This window comes from Tachypleus tridentatus, chromosome 10 (assembly GCF_004210375.1).
Source record: "Tachypleus tridentatus isolate NWPU-2018 chromosome 10, ASM421037v1, whole genome shotgun sequence".
In the NCBI taxonomy this organism is placed as follows: Eukaryota; Metazoa; Arthropoda; class Merostomata; order Xiphosura; family Limulidae; genus Tachypleus; species Tachypleus tridentatus.
The window spans coordinates 39,475,543-39,496,185 of record NC_134834.1 but is presented as its reverse complement, the minus strand read 5'-3'; the positions used below and the strand labels follow the sequence as shown (position 1 = coordinate 39,496,185).

The 20,643-nt window shown below is 32.9% G+C and overlaps 1 protein-coding gene across 1 annotated transcript; it reads right to left on the bottom strand.

Annotated features, from left to right (window-relative positions):
• Positions 1 to 853: 853 nt before the first annotated feature.
• Positions 854 to 11,944, bottom strand: LOC143229102 (NADH dehydrogenase [ubiquinone] 1 alpha subcomplex assembly factor 4). Its single transcript, XM_076460925.1, has 3 exons — positions 11,667 to 11,944; positions 4,456 to 4,553; positions 854 to 2,529 (listed from the first exon to the last, which is right to left on the bottom strand). Exons 1-3 carry the CDS (start codon positions 11,812 to 11,814, stop codon positions 2,161 to 2,163), a joined length of 615 nt encoding a protein of 204 aa, XP_076317040.1. The 5' UTR covers positions 11,815 to 11,944; the 3' UTR covers positions 854 to 2,160.
• Positions 11,945 to 20,643: the final 8,699 nt, after the last annotated feature.

The following is a 20,643-nucleotide window of genomic DNA, read 5'->3' as shown; positions in this document are numbered from 1 at the left end:
AACGAGAGTGAAGATCTGGATGCACTGATCTGAAAGTTTGAGAAGGAGAGCAGATTCATCATGGCAATGAATAATTTTAGAACTGATTCTTTGAAATAACTTGATGCAAAGACATTACATATATCATCTAAAAGAAGGCATGAAAAAGAAATTGAGCACAGTGTTTTATTCATATACTGGAGAACTGGAGGTATGAATGAGTATAGGTGTATGTACTAATGCCAGGGAATCAGCTTTCCAAACAACAGTAGTTGGAGCTCTACATGTTACTACCAGAAGGCTAAATGAAGGTCACAAAGCACAACTGCTTACTTGTTTTAACGCTGCTTACTTCATTGCTAAGAATGAACTGATCTTTATTTAAAACCCAATTTTTCTTGATTTATAAATCAAGAATGTTCAGATGCCAAATAGTTATCAGACTGATTAGGATTGTAGAAGATTTATAAAGTCCTTATATGAAAATATCTAACAAAAAACATAGTTTACTAAAGAATGCACAGGTATTACTTATAATATTTGATGGTACAACAGATTTATGTCCATGAGATTGTGTATGCTAGGGCTGTGGAAGGTGTTCCAAAAATAAATAACATGGGCCATGCTCATACTGAAGAGGTTTCGGCAGCTATACAGTATGCATTGAACAGTGCAGTCTAGAACTGAAAGGAAAAACTAATTGCAATTAATTCAGATGGTGTAAATATGAAGGTTGAAGGAAAAAAAAAATTTCCTTCTGATGTAAAGATATACACGTGTAGTGATTTTTTAAAGAAAATGCAATATGTGATAAAGATTAATAGCAAGGAGGTTGTAATGTTGGTACAAATACTGAAATTAACAGATATAAAAAAAACATTTAAATAATTGGTTTATTACTTCTAAAATTTATTGTCAATAAAGATAGACATTTAAATTGTTCTTTTAATTTATACAACATATTTCATCCTTGTAATTTGATAAATTGAAACATTCTAATAAAAAAACTATGCTTGAAGAGCACATAATACAGCTGAATAGCATTTCAATTGAAAATAGTGGATATTTTCACAGCAAACATACTTTTTATATTTAATGCCAAGGAACAAAGTATGTGTTGATTAATTGCTTTGAAGGTTAGAGCTAGTAATTTATTTACTTATTAAACTGGTCTAATGGTTTAAAAAATTAAGTTTGAATCCTGGTAGTAACAAGTGAAAATTGTGCATTTAAAGAGCAGCACAAATCAAGGAAAGCTATTATGCCAGATAAGTCAAGTATAGTATCAGAAAGTGTCCACTGACAACACAACTTGAATCTTCCAATCACAGTACAGCATACTAACAATTAAGCCATGCCTGACAAATCACAAAAAGACTGGGCATAAAAGTATATCATTGGAACTATGTTGATATAAGGATTACTAGTTAGATAATTTGTAGGAAGAACAATAAAATTTCATATAAAAACTTTAATATATTGAAGTTAGTAATGATATGTGGCATTGCATTGTGGCAATGTGGTGAATGTAAGTGGAACAGTGATATATGTTGTAAAGAAAAATTATAAATCAAAATTATTTCTGTATAAATTAAGAAGAAATTTTTCACAGAACCAAGTTAAACTACAAATAAATAGCATAAAATTTGCATATTGGTGTACAATTCAATGGAATATTTATGTTAAAAGTTAGAATAAAATATCTTTGGTGTAAGATCTGTACCTTTTGATGTCTAACCTTGAGCTATTTTTCAGTTCTTTAGTTTGTTTGTTTTTCCATATGTTGATTTGGATCTGAAGTAGGAGAAATTGTTAATACACAGTAAATCATGGAACAACTTTATGCTCTACTGTTTCTTACACAGGCTGACTAATGTGCAATACAGCAATATGTATAACTAACATTTTTAAACCTTTGAAACTAAATTCTGAATACTTGTTAAAAGACTCAAATGAAATTATCAACCTAATCACTGGCAACATTTGATAACTTGATTACTTATAATTTATTGAGAAAAATACTATGAAAATATCAATAATCAACACAATACTGTTAAAGTACATGAAACATGCAGGTATAGCATTATTTTTTAGATTTTCACTATAGAAAGAAAACAGATCTACTACAACACAGATAATTTTTATTTCTATCACTGATATCTTTTTTTTTTCTCTCCTAAACTAAGAAACAGTTTTATTGTTTGAGGTTCTTGTTTCATGCCCTGGAATTAATCTGTTAATACCAAATGTCAAGAAATTCTGTTTTTGTCCTTTTTCAACTGCCTTTTGTGGAATATACAAGTAAAACGTTTTAAAATATTTGACAATATGCTCCACATCAACTTTATTCATATTGTGTTCTTTGGCAATAATATCAACTGTCCACTGCTGTGGGTCAGAATGGTGGTTTGTTATAAATTCTAGAGCTTGTCGAATTTTTATTTTTCCTGGAGGAATTGTAGCAGGTTCTATAAAGCCATATTCTGGTTGATCTTGAGGCTTTCTATCTTGTGGTAAAGGTCGTATCTCTTCAACTTCTTGAACATTCTCCTATCAAATAAAATGAAAAGCCAAAAATTTTAAATAGTCTTCCATTGTTATTTTATGTATTCACCACAGTTTTAGTTTGGTTCATCCAGAATTTAATAATAAACTTTTCAACATAAAATAATAAGTGTAAATATAAAAATGTACACAGAAAACAGATACATGAACAGGTATCTATATAAATAAAAACAATGACATTATGTAATGCATACATGTACACATCTTCATCTATGCTTAGATCCATTAATACGATAAAACAAGGAAAAGTAGGCACAATGCATAGTCTGGAGAAATGCAACATATTAGAATATGTAATGGATAACCACAAACACCATATTTTGAAAAGCAGACCTACAGCAGTCTTGTGGAGTACCTTATCTCATCCATGTTCATTACAGACTTTAAAGATTGTAAGGTGCAGATTTAAAGGTTATGTATAACCTGACAGGCACCACTTGCCTCTTAGTAGGATCCATAAATTTAGAAACAATACAACTGTATATTGATAAGATATACAAAAATTAAGAACTTTCCTATTAAGAGCCAATAAAAGATAAGGAAAATAGCAATGGGAAGCAAACAATATCTTATACAATGAAAAGATTGCCCAATGATAAAGGTAATGTGTGATAAAAGTGTGTGGCATAGTCCATGTGCCAGCCTCCACAACCTTCTCCACAGAAGAGCAGCCAAGACAAAAAGTTGCTGAATTTAGTGAAAACAAACCTGGAATATGTGATGAGAATCCCTAAAAACAAAGTATAAGCCAGACAGATGGGTTGACAAAGCGAACCACTGAGAGTAACATGAGAGAAATCCCAAATATGAGTTTCATGGGATAAAAGCAATGGAGGGAAGGAGTTAACATGTTGTTTTTCTACTGTAATGTTGATTTTTTAAGGAGAAATGTATAGTTATGATAAATAAAGTAAAATATAAACAGTTACCTTAAAATACTTTTGCTATTCACTTAGAAGATTCTAGAGATTAATTATACTAAAGAACTAATATTTTTAAAATTAGAAATAGTAGAAAAAATCAAAATTAAATATTTTATTTTTCTGAAAATACATACTTTTTGTAATATTCTTGTCAAAGTTGAAACAATTCTAACCATTAGTTTTATTTTTGGAATGGAATATGATGAGAGCAATGCTACTATTTGAATTTGTAGTTAGGTCTTATAGAGTTAAGGGAAAGATGATACAATAAACAAGAAACTAAAGGTTCAAAGGGAGGTATGGTAAAGGCATGAAAAGCATTTAGGTTCCAATCCAATAGGATGGCAGGCCAGGGAGGATGCAGAAGGTGAAAGGACTTAAACAGGAGGAGACACAACAAAAGTAGGAAAATAAAAATTATTTAATAGTGCTCCCTCATGGTCCATAAAATTGAAATGGACAAACTGTTGTTAAAGAACCAAGAAAAAAAAAAATGTGAGGAATATTGAATTTGGAAGGGAAGAAGACAACACAGAGACAAATAAAGAAAAATGTACTATTCATGTTAGTAAACAAGCTCAAGTTCCCCAAAAAGAGTGAAGGAGAAATCATGGCTTCTGATATCAAATACATGTCCTGCAGGAGAAGAAGGCTGGACCCTGCTGAGATAGGAGTTTAAAAAATACCTCCAAATGGACACTGATAACACATCCACCAGATTTCTCATAACATTTAATGCACTGAACAATTATAATGGTATTTCTCAAATATAAATTTATAATAAATCTTTTTATCAAAAAAATAAAAAAGAAGAGAAAACACTTTTAAATTATATAAGGGATATTTTGAAGCTTCAGTTCTGATTTTAAGTATATGAATCAATAATTTGTTTAGCTTTAATGTAGAAATTAACACATATAAATTTACTGAAACTAACAAGACATACATTGTTACATGCAAAAAAAAGTAATAAGTGTTTCATGTTTACCTGTACTTTTCCTTCAGGATCCTTAGATACTACTTTTATAGATTTTAAATGCTCCAAAAGATCATTTTGAATTGCACTGTATTCCTTGGCTTTAGGATCTATCATAATGTAATAAGACCATATTTAGTATACTGCTTTTAAACTTTGTAATAAAATTTAGCTGGCATGGGCAGAAAGTGAAATTTTAAGTGTCTAAAAGGGAAGAATCTTACCATATTCAAACCTTTTTTTAACTGAAAATTAGTGAAATAATCATCACCAACTGCCAGGGGTAACTGCCAAGGTGCATCTAAACACATAAAAATTGAAATCTTAAACATGTAGGAAGAGCAATACAACAGAAAATTGTTTTGCCATTACTCATAAGAGATTATGCATTGCAATAGCTAGTATTTCCTACTACAATTAACAAGCTTACAGTATTATCTGTCACATATAAAAGTATTTTCCTATTGTTTGTTATGTCTTATTGGAGACTGCAATTGGTTCTTAAAGTTTAGTAACAAATTACTTCATTATTATAATTACTTATCATTGGAAGAAAAGCTGAGTTTTTATTCTATATACAGCAAGTAAGATTTGATGTACTAACATGAAAGAGCAAACTACATAGATGTTAGTTCATATAAACAAAGCAGTGTACAGATGGATGCTCAAGCTTTTCCACCCTGCCTACTACCTAACTAGACATAAGCTAACATTTGTTCAGTTTACAGCATTGAGGAGAACTAAACTCACCCCTTGTCAGAAATTAAGACAACAAAATACATTATTCTTTTGACTGACAACAGTACTCATCAAAGGAAGGAAGAAAAACAAATAACTCATGTATATTATTGAAACACTAAGATGATATACTACAAACAAAATTTGGGGGTAAGTTAATGTCATAGTTAATTTTTTAGTTTTTCCCTTCTAAAATAAGGTTACTGTTGAATGTATAGGTGAAATGGGTAAATAAAGTTATTATTGGAACTTGTGTTTTCTAAATAACTATTATAGCCTAACTGTATTGTCATAGCCTACAGATATTATTAATGGTAGCATATCTTTGAACAGCTAATGTTCCCTTATATGATAAGGTATGGTTGTTGTATAAGAGATACAACACATCAGGAACTCCAGATGGCTGAGATTTTACTACTCAGGATTGGAATTAAGGGATCAGAGTACTTACATCTCATGCTGCTGGTCAAGGCAACTGAATTGCAATTTTAGTTAAAAAGATTACAGAATTAATCCAAATGTGTAGCCATAGAATTGTGCATTCCAAACCATGGGAATTACAGCAAGAAAAAAAGCAACACCAAAATGAACATATTTTCTCCTCCATCTGAAGAAGCTTGAAAAATAACATCACAGGCTCGGAATGATGAGAATGTATATGTTGTACCCAATGAAAGAAACAGAACTCTTCTGGTCTAAAAGTATGAATATGCATCCTTACTCCTCAACCAAGTGGACAAGGAGTATTCCACTTGCCCCTGGAAATATGGGGAGGACATGGACCATTATGCTTAATCAAGGACCCCTGTCACATATTATGATTTCAAATAGCCTAAAACTGAATTAAATGATAATTTAAATTTAGAATTTTAATAAATGTTGATACCTATCTAATTTATGATATTTGTAAACAAATTTCATACACACAGCAGTTTTCTTTCATAATACAAATATATTTTAATGAACAAATAATGATTCATACACAACAGTTTTACAAACAGTATCAAGTCTTCTTTCTGGTCTGAGGCTTCCTTGATATCTTATTAAGGGTTCATGATAAGCAAATTAATTCCAAGTTGTATATCTCAGAACGGCTGGTATGGGTATTAACACTTTTACTGTTAAAAAGAGAATAATGTTTCGACCTTCCTAGGTCATCTTCAGTGGATTTCTCGTAATCAAGAATTAATTTCAAGTTGATGCAAGTAGTATTCACATAATAGATAACTAGCTAGCTGTGTATTATTCTTCACTGGCATCAAACTGATTACAAGTCGATTTTTGTCTTTCACTACTGAAGTTATGTAATGTTTTCATAAAATTATTGATGTTTGATGCAAATCCACTGAAGTTGAATGGTTTATAATGTTTGAAATCTATAAAGGTTCTTGAATAAGTATCTGTAGTTTCACAATTAATAAGCATTATCACAATTATAGCTTCCTAGGCTTATAGTAAATTGACTGTAGCAAACTAATAATATATACTGTCTCTTAGCACTTTCTTTTGGTTAATATTTATAGGTGGGAGGACAATTTCTAGAAATTTCAGCCTGCACAACAATACCAGGATTTACACATATATTGTTGATTCTTATGCTCAAGGATCTTCTGTAACTTTAGTGGATAAACAAAAATTTTGAAATACAGATTTATCAGTATAAGTTACACACCTCTCTAACCATATATCTAACTGAAACAATCATCAATATAAAAATAAATGTATAATAGTAAATTCTCCACAACCCACATGAGACCACTCTGTGTTTAAAATTGAGGAGACAGTGGACCTATGTCAATGAAAAATAAAATAAACAGAAACTACTCAAAAAGAAAATCTAGGTACACCTCAACTTCAGCAGATTATCAAACCTAAATAAGTAATAAGAGTAAGCTCCCACATAGGCTTGTGCAGCTCCTATCTACAGGTGAAAAAAACAACAACTAAACATACACAAGCATGGATAGGTGGGCCCTCAACTTCATCCTCTTCTCTAAAAGTAGAGGAATTCACTCTAACACTCTGGAGAAAAAAAAATCACTATCCACCAATCCAACAAGTGGAAATTGGATATGTTAAGGAGTTCCCAACTCCAGCAGTAGAATCTAGAGAGGAGGGGAGGGCAGTCTTCTGGAAGCAATGCAATAGGTGAATCAGGTTCCTTAAATTTTTTAAATGCAAGCCAATCCTGATTTCTTCAACCTGATGATCAGCTTCACTTATGAGAGTATATGTGTGGCAGGTCCAGAACAGAACAGTAAGACCACCTGATGAGCTTCTAGGTGGTCTTATGGAACACCTCATTTCTACAGATCCTATTGCAACCAGGAGAACGAGGGAAATAATGGTTGCTAGTCCAGAAGTGTAATGAGAAAATCCAGTAGTAAGAATAATTAATTTGGTTGGACATATTCCAAACATATGGGGCCTCACATTCAGGGTGTTGCATGTACATGTTTACAGGGGGAAATAAAAGGTTACTATACTCCTCGACCAATGAATGTGAATAAATTTTATTAGTTTTAACATTTTAAGATAAACAATTGTCTAAGGATAAGCTTCAAGTAGCAAGGAAAAGAAAAAGTGCTGTGCATAAAAATATCAGACATTTTGTCTTACTGTAAAACAGTATTAATCAAAATTTGTAAGCTACTCTGGTATGGGCAGTTTTTGCACAATATTTGGTTATTTAAGTTTCAAGTTGCTTTTGTTATAGGTTCTTTTGTTCTTTGTCATTCTCTTAAGATAACATTTGGTCTGCCTATGATTAATATGTATGTAATACTACATGCTTTACAAGAATTTTGATAGCACTCTCCTGTTATGGTAGATCAGGTATTGCCTTGAGGTTATGATCTCCCTTAAGTTTGAATAAGAACTACTAACATTAGTAATCACAGAAGCTGTATGATATGTATACAGTGGCACCTTGGTTCTCGAACTTAATCTGTTCCAGAAGGCTGTTTGAAAACCGAATCAATTTTTCCCATAAGAAATACTGTAAATTAAATTAATCCGTTATAGACCTCCAACAATTATGCGTTATGAAGCATTTTAAGCAAAAATATTGCTTATTTATACCTGTATAATAATACTTACATGCATAAAGTCAACCACAAAAACTATAAACACAATAAAAAAACAATAAATGAAAATTTAACTGCACTTTACCTGTGCTGAAGAGACCTGATGGCTTAAGTGAATGGTGGTGAGGAATGTGGAGACTAGGAGGGTTATTATTGTTTGGAAGGAGATTCACCTTCCATAAAAACGTCAGGTAACTCTCCTTCTGGGGTTCTTTCTCTTTTCTGTCTCTTTGCACTGCTACAACCTGCTTGAGACTCACTGGACCTATTTCTCACTAAAAACTTGTCTAATGAGGTTGTTTCTGCCTGGCACCCTCTCCATGTCTCACCACACTATATATGCCACTTCTCTTCCTAAATTTTTCAAACCACTAAACCACCCTACTAAAACTAAAGGCATCACTTGTATCAGTACTTGTTCCAGGGGTGCTTTGCTTTCTCACAAATGATGGTCTCAGAAATGCTATCACCAGCTAACTATTTTTCATTTAGCCAAATCAACAACAAGTTTTTCTACATCTTCCATTGTTTGTGTTCTTTCTTTCATAAGCACTGTCACTCCTTTTGCAACATCAGCTCCTTTGATGATCTCTTTATTTATCAGTGTGGTGCAGACTGTAGACTTTGCCATACCAAACTGTGTAGCAAGGTCAGACACACAAACACCACTCTTATACTTTGCTATGAGATCTTTTTTCACCTCTATTGTGGTTCTAACAACTTTTCTTTTTGGTTTGCTGCTTTCATTATCCTTCTTTGATCCCATGGTGGCTTATTTAATCCAAATATATAGAAAAAGAAAAATAAGAACATTCACAGCAGATTTTAACAGGGGTGTGGACTGAGCAACAGGTGTGGGTAAAATGTTTTGGGCAAGCTTGGCATGGGTCGAAAATGGTCGAAGGGTTGTTCGGGTCATCAGTCAGGTTATTTCGGGGGTTTGGGCCATGACAGCTTGGCTCGGGAACCGAGTTTATGTTCGACAACTGAGGAATTTTTTTCTCAAACAATATATTCAAAAACTGAATTGTTCAAGAGAAGGGAGTTGTTTGAGAACTGAGGTACCACTGTACATAGCTCTATCAGAGTCTTAAAGAGAAAAACAAATGTGTGTTTTTTTTCAAGATTTCCCTTAAAGTAGATACACTTATGAATTTACCTAGCAGATATGAGGCTTAAATGAAAGATTGAAAAGAGATGCGTTTATAACAACAGGAAGGGCATTTTTCACAGTAAGAATGAATTACACGCTAGAAATAGGATCCGCTTAGGTATGTTACTGTAACCAATATAATATCTCTCAACCTCAAAGTACCTCCATTAAAGATAATAGTTTAAGTTAAACTAGCATACTGGTTAGGGAGCTTCAGAAATTGTGAATAAACAAACTGACAGAATAGCTATGACAACAAGTACCTTAGAACTAAAAGCTGTGCAGCATAACAAATTAAATAATAGTTTCTACAATTAAGTGCATAAGATTTAAAAACAAAAGGTTAAGAATAAGCTTTTAAACTTGCTATTATTCTATCTTCAAGGGTATCAGGAAAAAAATGAATGAGTTAAGTGCTCTAGTTGAAATGAAAGACTATGATATAAACTGTAACGAGGGTTACAGAAAGCTTGTTACATTTATGTATTGGTGACAAAAGCTATTTGAAATTTTAGGTTATAAGTTATTTAAGACTAAAGTGGCATGATTCTTCATCAAAATAATTAATGGATGAAATGCCTCTTGTTAGGATGAAGAAAAAGAAAAAGGTATTAAGATGTTGAATTCATACAGGTTACAATCAAAGTTATAAGAAAACATTTCTAAACTGGCAATTATTACAGGTCATCTGATGAGACAAAAGAAAACAATAAGAAATTGTATAATGAGCTCAGGATTGAGCTGATTAAGAATAATAATGCAACATAGGTGCTTAATACATGGAGCTGAAGAGGTACATGCTCCCCCCTTACTTTCTCTAGTTAGTATATATACACACAGTAGCAGTTGTTGGATTGAGTTAGCTTACATTCCCCACCTTCCAACAAAGTTAAGCAGTCACATGATGCAGTAATTATGATAGATTTTTAATTCCATATATATTCTTAGAATTGAATAAAATCAAATAGTAAGATTTTTTTGAAGTGATTCATGATGGTTTTTTACATAAAATGTTTAGAAAGTTAATGAAGGTGAATAAAGTTATAACCCAACTACTAACACTTAATGAAGATATGGTTATAAGAGTTGAAATGGGGAAACTTTTGTGAAGTATTATCAATTCATAATTAGGAGTATCTTTGTACATATGTTGAAATCAAAAATGAAATTTTAGTTTATAATTTTCAGAAAGACAATTTTTATACTATAAGATTTATCATTAGTTAATTGGGATGAATTAAAAGGTGATGTGCAACAAATGTAGAATTATTAAAAAATACATTGTTTTTAATTCATATTTCCAAAAATTAAAAAAACTACAAAACTAACTGGATAAATGCTGCAAGTTACAGAGACTTAAACTGAAAGATAGGTTAATCAATTCAAGGAATTATAATTCCTAAGAATTTGGGTAAAAAAACAAGATTAAAAAGGGCTTATTAAAAAGAAACTGGCTGTCACTGTTAAAACTAATAGCCAAAATGCTGTATTCAGACAAATATTTGAAATTTTAAAAATACAGACTAGGCATCAATCAGTTAGTTTTACAATCTCAATAGAATGCCTGATTTTTGATATGAGTTACTGTTGGCAAAAGTGAAGGCAAGCACTTCACAGGTGTTTAAGAGAATAACCAATAACATCCTAAAAAATAAAGGGTAGGCTCAAATTTTACTTTTCTTAAAAATGGATGTGAAAACTCAGCCTTAAAAAAATTGGATGATTTTACAAAACAAGTTAAATATACGTTAATTTTTGCATAAAAAACAGGTTATGTATATACAGTTCATACAGCACCAAAATACTGCACGAAGTAAACTCTGTCTAGTGGGTTAAGAAACTTAATTCTGGATACCACTGCCAGTTACCATACATTCTGAATAATGCACTGAAAATACAAAGTAAAATTTAAAATAAAACGCTCAAACATTTCTTTTTTTAACTCGTTATGCAGAATAAAACCGTATTTTGACTTATACAGTACCGACACTTTTTTAGAATTGAGGAAGTTATGCAAAATTCGAGGGAATTGTGCAAATGTACATGATTTATTTGAAATTTTTAATACTAATATCCTTAAGCTTAAAAGGTCAAATGGTCATTTGATGTGCGTATGTTATGCTTTTAAGTTTACCGCAAAAGTAATTCAGTAAATCAATATTACATTTCGGGATAACAAGCCTACGATACGAAAATTGAAGGTCATAACTAAAACTGACATGCGTTACTTAACAAAGCCTACTCACCAGAACTTAATGTACTAACATAAGGAATAGAACTTGGATGTCTCGGAACTTTTCTAATTTTTTTATCGGAGAGAACTTTGCTTGCTCGATTTTCAACATTAAAATTTTGTAATGGACGTCGAATAAATACAGAATATAGTTTACCCATAATTTAAATTTAAACAGAATCAACTTCTTTAAAATACTATTACTTTCATTCTCTATATTTTCACTAACAAAAATAACACACACTAGGCTTAAACTGTGATAGATATTATTACACACGTATAATCCCCTTTTTCTTAATTGTTTGTGTATAAAAAATGATTCCAAGTGAAGTTATAATAACACTGAATCAGGTAGATTAAATTATTATCTCTAGACAAAATTTTATAATATTTTATACAATTTTCTAAAATGATACTTTTATTTTCTTTGCTGTTAACCAAAAAGCTGCACTATAAATTGTTCGTTTGTTTCTTTTTGCTCGACACGGGTACTGCATGAAACTCACATTTTAACATTATAAGCACCTAGAAGATGAGCTACCGGAAAATATGGATCTCAAGATCATACAAAATATAACACTGGGGAACACTTTTTCAGTAACTTTGAGTTGCATTGGATATTTTAACTGACTCTAAAGGAGTTTTAGGCGCTGATTTCAAATCTGAAATTAGTTTTTCTCTACAAGCTCTAGTTTGTATGCAATTTGAGGTTAATGAAATTGTACAAATATGAACTTGCGTAAACCATGTATAAGCATTTTCACGTCCATATATATAGATAGCTTCTAATATTTTGATCATTCTTCTTTTGTTTCAGATCAAACATGGCTTCCAAAAATAGATATCATTGCAGAAACATGCCTGATGCCTTCTGCTACATATGTGGATGCTACACACTCAATCGTCAGAGACGTAACATATCCTCGTCAAGCGTGTCTACAAGGCATATTTTGAATTTCATCTTGGTGATCAAGACAAGCAATGGGCTCCTCATGTTGTGTGCCACAATTGTGAGGAAATGCTTCGAGACTGGACCAAAGGAAAACGCAATGGTTTGCCTTTTGGTGTTCCAATGATTTGGCGCGAACCCACCAACCATGTAACTGACTATTATTTCTGCATGGTAAACACAACGGGTGTTGGGAAGAAAAACCGACATAAGATTGCGTATCCGAACATTCCCTCAGCTATTCGGCCTGCTCCGCACTCTGAAGAAGTTCCTGTTCCAGTTTTCAAAGGCTTGCCTTCATTGGACGATAAAGACATTGGACATGATACAAGCGAACAAGACAGTTGTGACAGTGAATTGTCAGAAAAGTGTACACAATCGGAGAACTGTTCTTCAGACACTAAACCTTTCCCCGTCCCCAAGCCTCTTCCCCAGGCTCAACTGAATGATTTAGTGCGGGATTTAGGTCTTTCAAAGAAAGCAGCAGAGCTTTTGGCATCAAGATTACAAGGCAGAAATATTGTTGATCACTCTGTTAAAGTATCATATTTCAGAAAGCGTGACCAGCTTTTAGTGACCTTCTTTTCAGAAGACAGACAGTTTGTTTACTGCCATGACATCCAAGGGCTTCTCAAAGAACTGGGTGTACCTTACTATAGTCCTGCTGAATGGAGACTCTTTTTAGACAGTTCAAAACGCAGTCTAAAGTGTGTTCTTTTACATAATGGGAATGTTTATGGAGCAGTACCTGTCGGTCACTCAGTGCATTTGCGGGAAGACTATGATGATATGAGAATGGTCATTGACTTATTAAAATATCATGAGCACAATTGGATCATTTGTGTAGACTTAAAGATGGTCAACTTTCTTCTTGGACAACAGAAAGGTTTCACCAAGTTTCCATGTTTCCTCTGTATGTGGGACAGCCGAGCACGAGACAGACATTGGGTCCGAAAGGACTGGCCTATTCGAGACACCCTTGAAGCAGGCATGCCAAATATCATACAAGACCCAATTGTAAGCAGAGATAAGATCATCTTTCCTCCTTTTCACATCAAATTAGGTTTGATGAAGCAATTTGTCAAGGCACTGGAAACCGAAGGTGAATGTTTCCAACACATTATCACAGCTTTACCAGGGTTATCATTTGAGAAGATCAAAGCAGGCGTGTTTGATGGCCCACAGATTCGAACCCTAATTCGTGATGATCAGTTAGTTGCTAAGATGACCGCTTTAGAAAAGGCAGCATGGTTATCCTTTGTGGCAGTCGTTCAGAACTTCCTTGGAAACAATAAGGCGGAGAACTACAGTGAACTTGTGAACAGAATGCTTCTCGCTTTTCGTGATCTCGGGTGCAACATGCGCATCAAGCTTTATTTTTTGAATAGCCACCTTGATAAGTTCCCTGACAACCTGGGGGCTGTGAGTGACGAACAAGGAGAACGATTCCACCAAGACCTAAAGGTCATGGAAGAACACTACCAAGGGCGCTGGGACAAAAGTATGATGGCTGACTACTGCTGGAGCATTGTCCAGATGAAGTGTACAAACGCAAAAGTTACAAACGCAAATTCCTACCTGAATAAAATACACAAACAAATTGATAAGCTATTCCTATAATTTCCTATAATAACGAAAGATTAAAAAATAAATAAAAATGTCAAATTGCATAAAATCTGTAGCTTGCAGACAAAAACCGACTTCAGATTTGAAATCAACACATTCAAATTGACTATAGAAAGGTCTTTTTTTAAATGCAACAAAATGAGTGTTCCCCAGTGTAATTTGATAAAAAGTTATTGCATCAAAATTACTTGGAGGTGTAAACTTTACGAGGCTGCCACTTATAAATGCGAGATGTGGAGGGGGATAAATGTTTATACATTTAAGCAGTTATAAAACCATTATATCCAAATTTTTTCCACAAATTCCAACTATTTATTAAATGTATCCATGTGACAGTGGTTAAAATGGCAATATTGAGTTAGTTGAGGCGCAGTTCCTCATCTACAAGATAACTTCCTCATATAAATCTTTAAAATAATCTATTATTCATTTCAACGTGTTTTTTTTTTTTTTTAAGTGTATATTATGGATTACTTTTGATGAAACTCAAAATCTCACTATCTTGGGCGATTTTGCGTGACAACGCGAAAGGTTTGTCAAGTCCATCCCTCCCATATTTAGTTAATTATGACATAACTATAGTTGAACTTTCGATCTTGTCCAGTGAATACCACTTTCCGCATATCATCGTATGCCCTTTGTTGCAGATACTCCACAAATACCAATTATTCTATAATAATGTTTCAGCTTCCACTAACCTCTTTTTTCATATTGCTTGGAAAACTCTTATTATTGATATTCTCAGATGAAGCTGCTTTCACCTGGACTACTATCACTTTAGTCATTGCAACGTGGTACTAATGTTTCAAAGTCTCGAAGATTACAGGTTGTACTTTTTGTATCAATTTCAACCCAAACTCTAGTAATCACTGTACTTGACAATTTTGTTGTATTTCTGATGAATACAAGCGAACTAAATTATAAACTGTGGGACATCATAGTGTATTTTCGTTCATGAGGAATATCCCAGTTCGTAGCCTTTCTTTATAAACAGAAGAGTAATCGCTTAATAAACAGAAGAGTAGTCCCAAAATTTTAAAGATTTTTCAAAAGTATCAAAGTATATACTTTAAAGACAATCTAACAAAACACGCAATCCCTGCACTGAAAGAATTAAAGAATCATGAAATGTATAAATAACCAAAGCAGATAAATAAAATGAAAAGTGAGTTAAAATTGATTCAAAAATCTAATAAGTATTAAAAATAAAACACATTTAGAATAGACGTTTACATTTCTTTGGTTTGCTGACCCAAACTGTGTTGATGAGCCTTGAATATCTGCAATATGTGTGTGTGTGTAATTACACACATATATATATTTATTCACCGAGGGAGAGAGAAACTAATATGAAAAGAGGAAAGAGATATTTGTTGTAATAATTTGTGTGGAGAACTTAAATATTTCACCATGTTTTGTTTATGTGCCAAAATCAGGAATATTTTCCAAACACATTTATCGCTCTAAGAGTTTTATTAACTCTGCCCGTTAGTGTGGCTTGTGCCAAAAGCTCATTGTCGAGACTAAACTTGATAAAAACTTTTGAGTTTCATAACACGGTTATTTATAATCAGATTAAAGATCCGTAATGGCACAAGAGAGATTAAACATCCGAAGAATAATTTTTACAGAAAATGAAACGTCTTGAGAAATTAATACGGAAAAATAAAGAAAAGGTTTTGCATATCAAAAGCTCGTAGAGCTCCATTTCCTAAATACTCATCTTTACCTTTTTATACTTATGTATGTATGTATTACTTTTGTACTCTGTATTGTAAATTTAAAACAATGAAGATTTTATAAAGAACGAAAACGAAATGCTTGTTTCTTGAATTCCGCGTTAAGCTACACAAGAACTATCTGCGCTATCCGTCCGTAATTGAGAGGTATAAAACTATAGTGAAGGCAGCTAGCCATCACCACCCATCGCCAACTCTTGGGCTACTCTTTTATCAACAAATAATGGGATTGATCGTAAAATTATGACGCCCTCACAGCTGAAAGAGCGAATATGTTTGGTGTGAAGGGGGTTCGAAACGGCGCCCCTCGGATTACGAGTCGAGTGCCTTAACCACCTGGCCATGCTGGGCCAGACTAATATCTGGGACTAGTACAATCAGTTACAAGTGCAGAATGTGTTTTGAATACCTTTACTATGAACTGCTAATGTATGCTAACTAACCAATGATACAGATAGTTTCCTAAAAATCACAGGCATAAGATACTTTGGACGTTTCATTGTGTAAGGAATGAAGGGCAGCCGTAAATAATGTACATGATTTTAGTGATTCATTTTGCTTATAGCTACAGTGTGCAGAAAAACAATTTGAAGTTCGATCACTGAGTTGTTTGAGCCTCCAAGGTATAAAACAATTTCAATCATGGACATATGGGTCAATATTCAATTTTGACTTCAATATTTTACCTCGACTCTTTTAAGTTCCTGGAATAGTAGCTGGCTATAAATGGAGGAGTTGTTTGTGCATCGACAAATATCTACTCTAGAACAAAGCAGTCTTAAGCACTGGTATCATAACCCCCTGAACTGTATATCCAGAGTACTAGTTGGGCAAGTTTCTTACTGCAATCACCTACTTTAATCTTTAAATCTATATTATTTGCTACGTTTTTGAATTTCTCGTGGAAAAACATCCCAAAAATATAACTTGCCTTATCAGCGGAATCTAAATATTGATTAATTTGTTATGCTAAGAATCACATGATGGCCTGAAGACAAGAATATATCATTGATACTAAATAATAACATGGGTTCACAACCTTCTGTAAACAGACTGTCAAACACTGAAGCATTTGTGCGCACTTTCCTTATCAACTACTAATAAATAAAATTAGTAGCGGCAACCCAGGGTTCTGTTCTCAGGGCAGTGATATGTTCAGAAAAGGCAGTCCAACAGTTCAGTAGATTCTGCCAGCAAATGTTTATTTTTGAATTTCTGCGCAAACTACATTCAGCAGTGTAAGACTAGAAGGAAGATAGCAAGTCATCATCACTAACCACCAACTCTTGGGCACCTGTTTTAGCAAAGAATAATTGGATTAACCATCACACTATAACGCCCCCATGGCTACAAGGGTGAGCATGTTTGGTGTGATGGGATTCGAACCCGTGATCCTCAGACTACAAGTTGAGTCACTCATCTAGCTATGCCAGGCACCAGCAAATAATGCCTAGTTTTATGTGTTTAATACTTTTGTTTCGTATTCAACCTTCCTTTGTAATGTGTTCTATCGTTAAACACGTTCTTTTGGATTGCTAGGTAAAAATAATCCAAAGTTCAATTCACTTAATGACAATGACTCATCCCCGTCGCACCAAATGTGGGGGCGTTATAATGTTACGGTCAATTCCACTATTCCTTGGTAAAAGAGTAGCCCAAGAGTTGGCGATGGGTGGTGGTGACTGGCTGCCTTCCCTCTAGTCTTACAGTGCAAAATTAGGGACGGCTGGTGTAGTTAGCCCTCGAGTAGCTTTGCGCGAAATTAAAAAAAAAACTTAATTTATTTCTTAAAATTCAATAAAGTTTGTCATATACAAGTTGGAGGTGTGATACTCGTGTTACACTAATTTACAAAAAATCCGATTAAAGAATTTTCTAGCTAATATAAGTAACAACTCTTATTATTAATTCTGAACTGAATCTTCTATTGAATGCTCATAAACAAACCGATTCGTTGAATCTCGTACTTATATCATACCTTTGTTTCCATACACTGTACGAGGCTTCCAAATTTTTATTTTTCATGAAATTTCTACATATTATGTCAAACAAAGATCAAAATCAAAATATTAAATACATAACTTACAACACTGTTTTTCTCCTGAACTGTTAAGCCATAGAAAATCTCGTTAAATGACTAAAACGGTACACTAAACAAATTCATTACTAACTCTTATGAGCGGTTTTTTCGTCTCCAAGGGTTATGGTTTGTGGGCGAAATAACATTTCTCCCTAATCGTCCTATGCCTTGGAGAGTTCCCTACAGGTAGGTTGCTGAGCGAAATTGTGGTTTTGTTCTTAGCAATCCTTTGTAAGTGGTTTCAACAGGAAGCTTGTGTTCTTTTGGCAGATTTACTTTCGGCTTTCAAGTTTTCTTTGAAATCGTCCAAATTACTATATTTTACTGACATATTTCTAAATACAGTCGCGGTAGATGACCTTTTGTTTGGACCACCTGTCATTCTGTATTATATAAATCACATTGCCTTTTATTTTCAGTAGAATATATGGCCTACTTAACTTTGGAGTTCATTCTTTCATGCAGCAGGTATTGTGCAGTCTTGTACTGTCAACCTAATGAAATTCAGTCTCTTCAACATTAACATCATAATAATGTTTATTGCTAAACCTAGCTTATTTAGATATTTTCAATGTAGTCATGTGTGACAAAAATGGTATCATTAGTCTTTCTACTTATTCCGTGTAAAACCCGAATTAAGAATACTATTTGAACTTTACATTCTCTACCAAACATGAATGATGAGAGTGTGTTGTCGGTATCTTTATGTATTGCTGTTCAGTAACACATAAGTAGCATTAATAAATTAAAGAAGTGAGAGAGCAAAAGAGACAGGAAATTAAAAATCAGAATAATATTACATGAAATTAAAAGACCAAAAGGTAAGAGACGATAATTTAAGGTAGGAATTGAAAGAAAGAGATACATCATTTAAAAAATCATTAAAGTCAAAATAAATATCATTTAAGACAAGTCCTATATAGCTACTGGAGACGCACAGAAAAATTACAACAACATCGAAAAAGTATAAAAACCATCAACAAAGTACAGAAATATATTAATGAATAAAAAAGGCATCATTGAGATAGGTAAACCCATTAAAAATAGAAAGAATCATAAGAAAAACAAATTATTAAGTTCAAATATTAAAATGGTTGCACCACTTTTTGTACCTGCTGAAGATGGAACCTAAAGGATTGTCTACTACAAAATGTGAAGTAGAAGAACGTATTTTGTCTACATCTCTTATTACCTCTACTGCTGTACCATCTATGACTATTGGAAGTTCTTGAACAACTCCAGCCATAGCACTATTTTTATACGGAATTGCGGGATTTAGCAGACAATTAAACATTTTCCAATTGAGAAACTTACAAACTAATATGGAAAGGTCTCATGAGGAGATGGCAATAAGATATAACTTCCAGGGTTATTAGTTGGAATAGTAAAGAACAAGCTATTCATTTTGCTACACATTTAAAAGGACCAACTTTAATGATGTTAAGTAACCTTCTAGTCGAGAACTATGACAATTATTAAACATAGGTATCTGAATTATAAAACAGGTTTGAAGTTGTATACTATAAAATTATCCATAGTAAAGTTCCAGAATCGGTATGAAGAAAAAACTTAGCGCAACTTCAAAATATTTGGAAAAATTGGTCAGTTATCTTACCCAGTTGCTCTTTGTGAAATAATGAATTTATCGTCCATTAACAATTTATAGGTGCCATAACATATAAGGACATGAGAATTAAGTTTAAGTAGGGTAGATTATACCTTTAAACGAAACTCTTCAGTTGATGATGGAACTTGAATTCAGTAAAGTTGGAGATAAACTACTAAAGGCACAATTTAAAAGTTATAAAAATATCATATCCTGTATTACTGAAACACCAATTCTCCCGTAAGAATAGTCCAGAAGAGGTTAAAATATTAGTAAGACAGCTACTTATTCAGAAAGAATAAAACAGACCACAAGAAAATATGTGATTCAAGAGAAATTGGGAGGATATATTGCAAGGAATTGTAAATTGAAATCCAGATGGAATAAGAGCTCCTACAAGATGATACTAGGAAGAAGGATCTGTTACAACTGTAGGAAAAATGGCCATCACAGTTGACACTGTAAAAATAATAAACAGTTTTATTAAGCTCAAGAGACAATACTTTAAAAATATGTCTCGGAGCACATCTAGATCAAAGAAACAAGAAACATCTAACTAGGCATGAGAAAAGACAGGAACTCTCTGGGTTTGTGGGGCAATGTTCAGTTGAGAACGTTACATCTACACAAAATGACACAAGAATTTCATTATTTGAAAAAAAATCATCTATTTGTAGGACAGATAAAACTGATTCTTATTATAGCAAGTAATAATAAGTTGGCAAACAACGATTTATATGCCTAATATGGTGATTTTATTTTTGGGGAACAATTTTCTCTCAAAACATGTAGTATGTTTTCCAAAAATAAACGTTTTGATTAATGTTATGCTTATAAATTCTTGTTTGCTACTTAATTAATTTTGGTTTCACTTCAACCTTCAGTAAAATCATTTGTGTATGTATTTACCTCTAGTGATGAACATAATTTTTGTACTTTATTTAAGCTTTCTACTATAACCTAATAAGTTTCCAGCTTTAACATTTTATT

What these genes read in the sequence shown, in the direction of transcription:
- LOC143229102 (XM_076460925.1), bottom strand. Translation starts at nt 11,814, where the DNA reads ATGGGTAAACTATATTCTGTATTTATTCGACGTCCATTACAAAATTTT. An exon ending in TGTTAGTACATTAAGTTCTG is followed by an intron (nt 4,554 to 11,666) that starts GTGAGTAGGCTT and finishes ACATTATGATAG; the next exon opens with ATCCTAAAGCCAAGGAATAC. An exon ending in ATCCTGAAGGAAAAGTACAG is followed by an intron (nt 2,530 to 4,455) that starts GTAAACATGAAA and finishes TTTATTTGATAG; the next exon opens with GAGAATGTTCAAGAAGTTGA.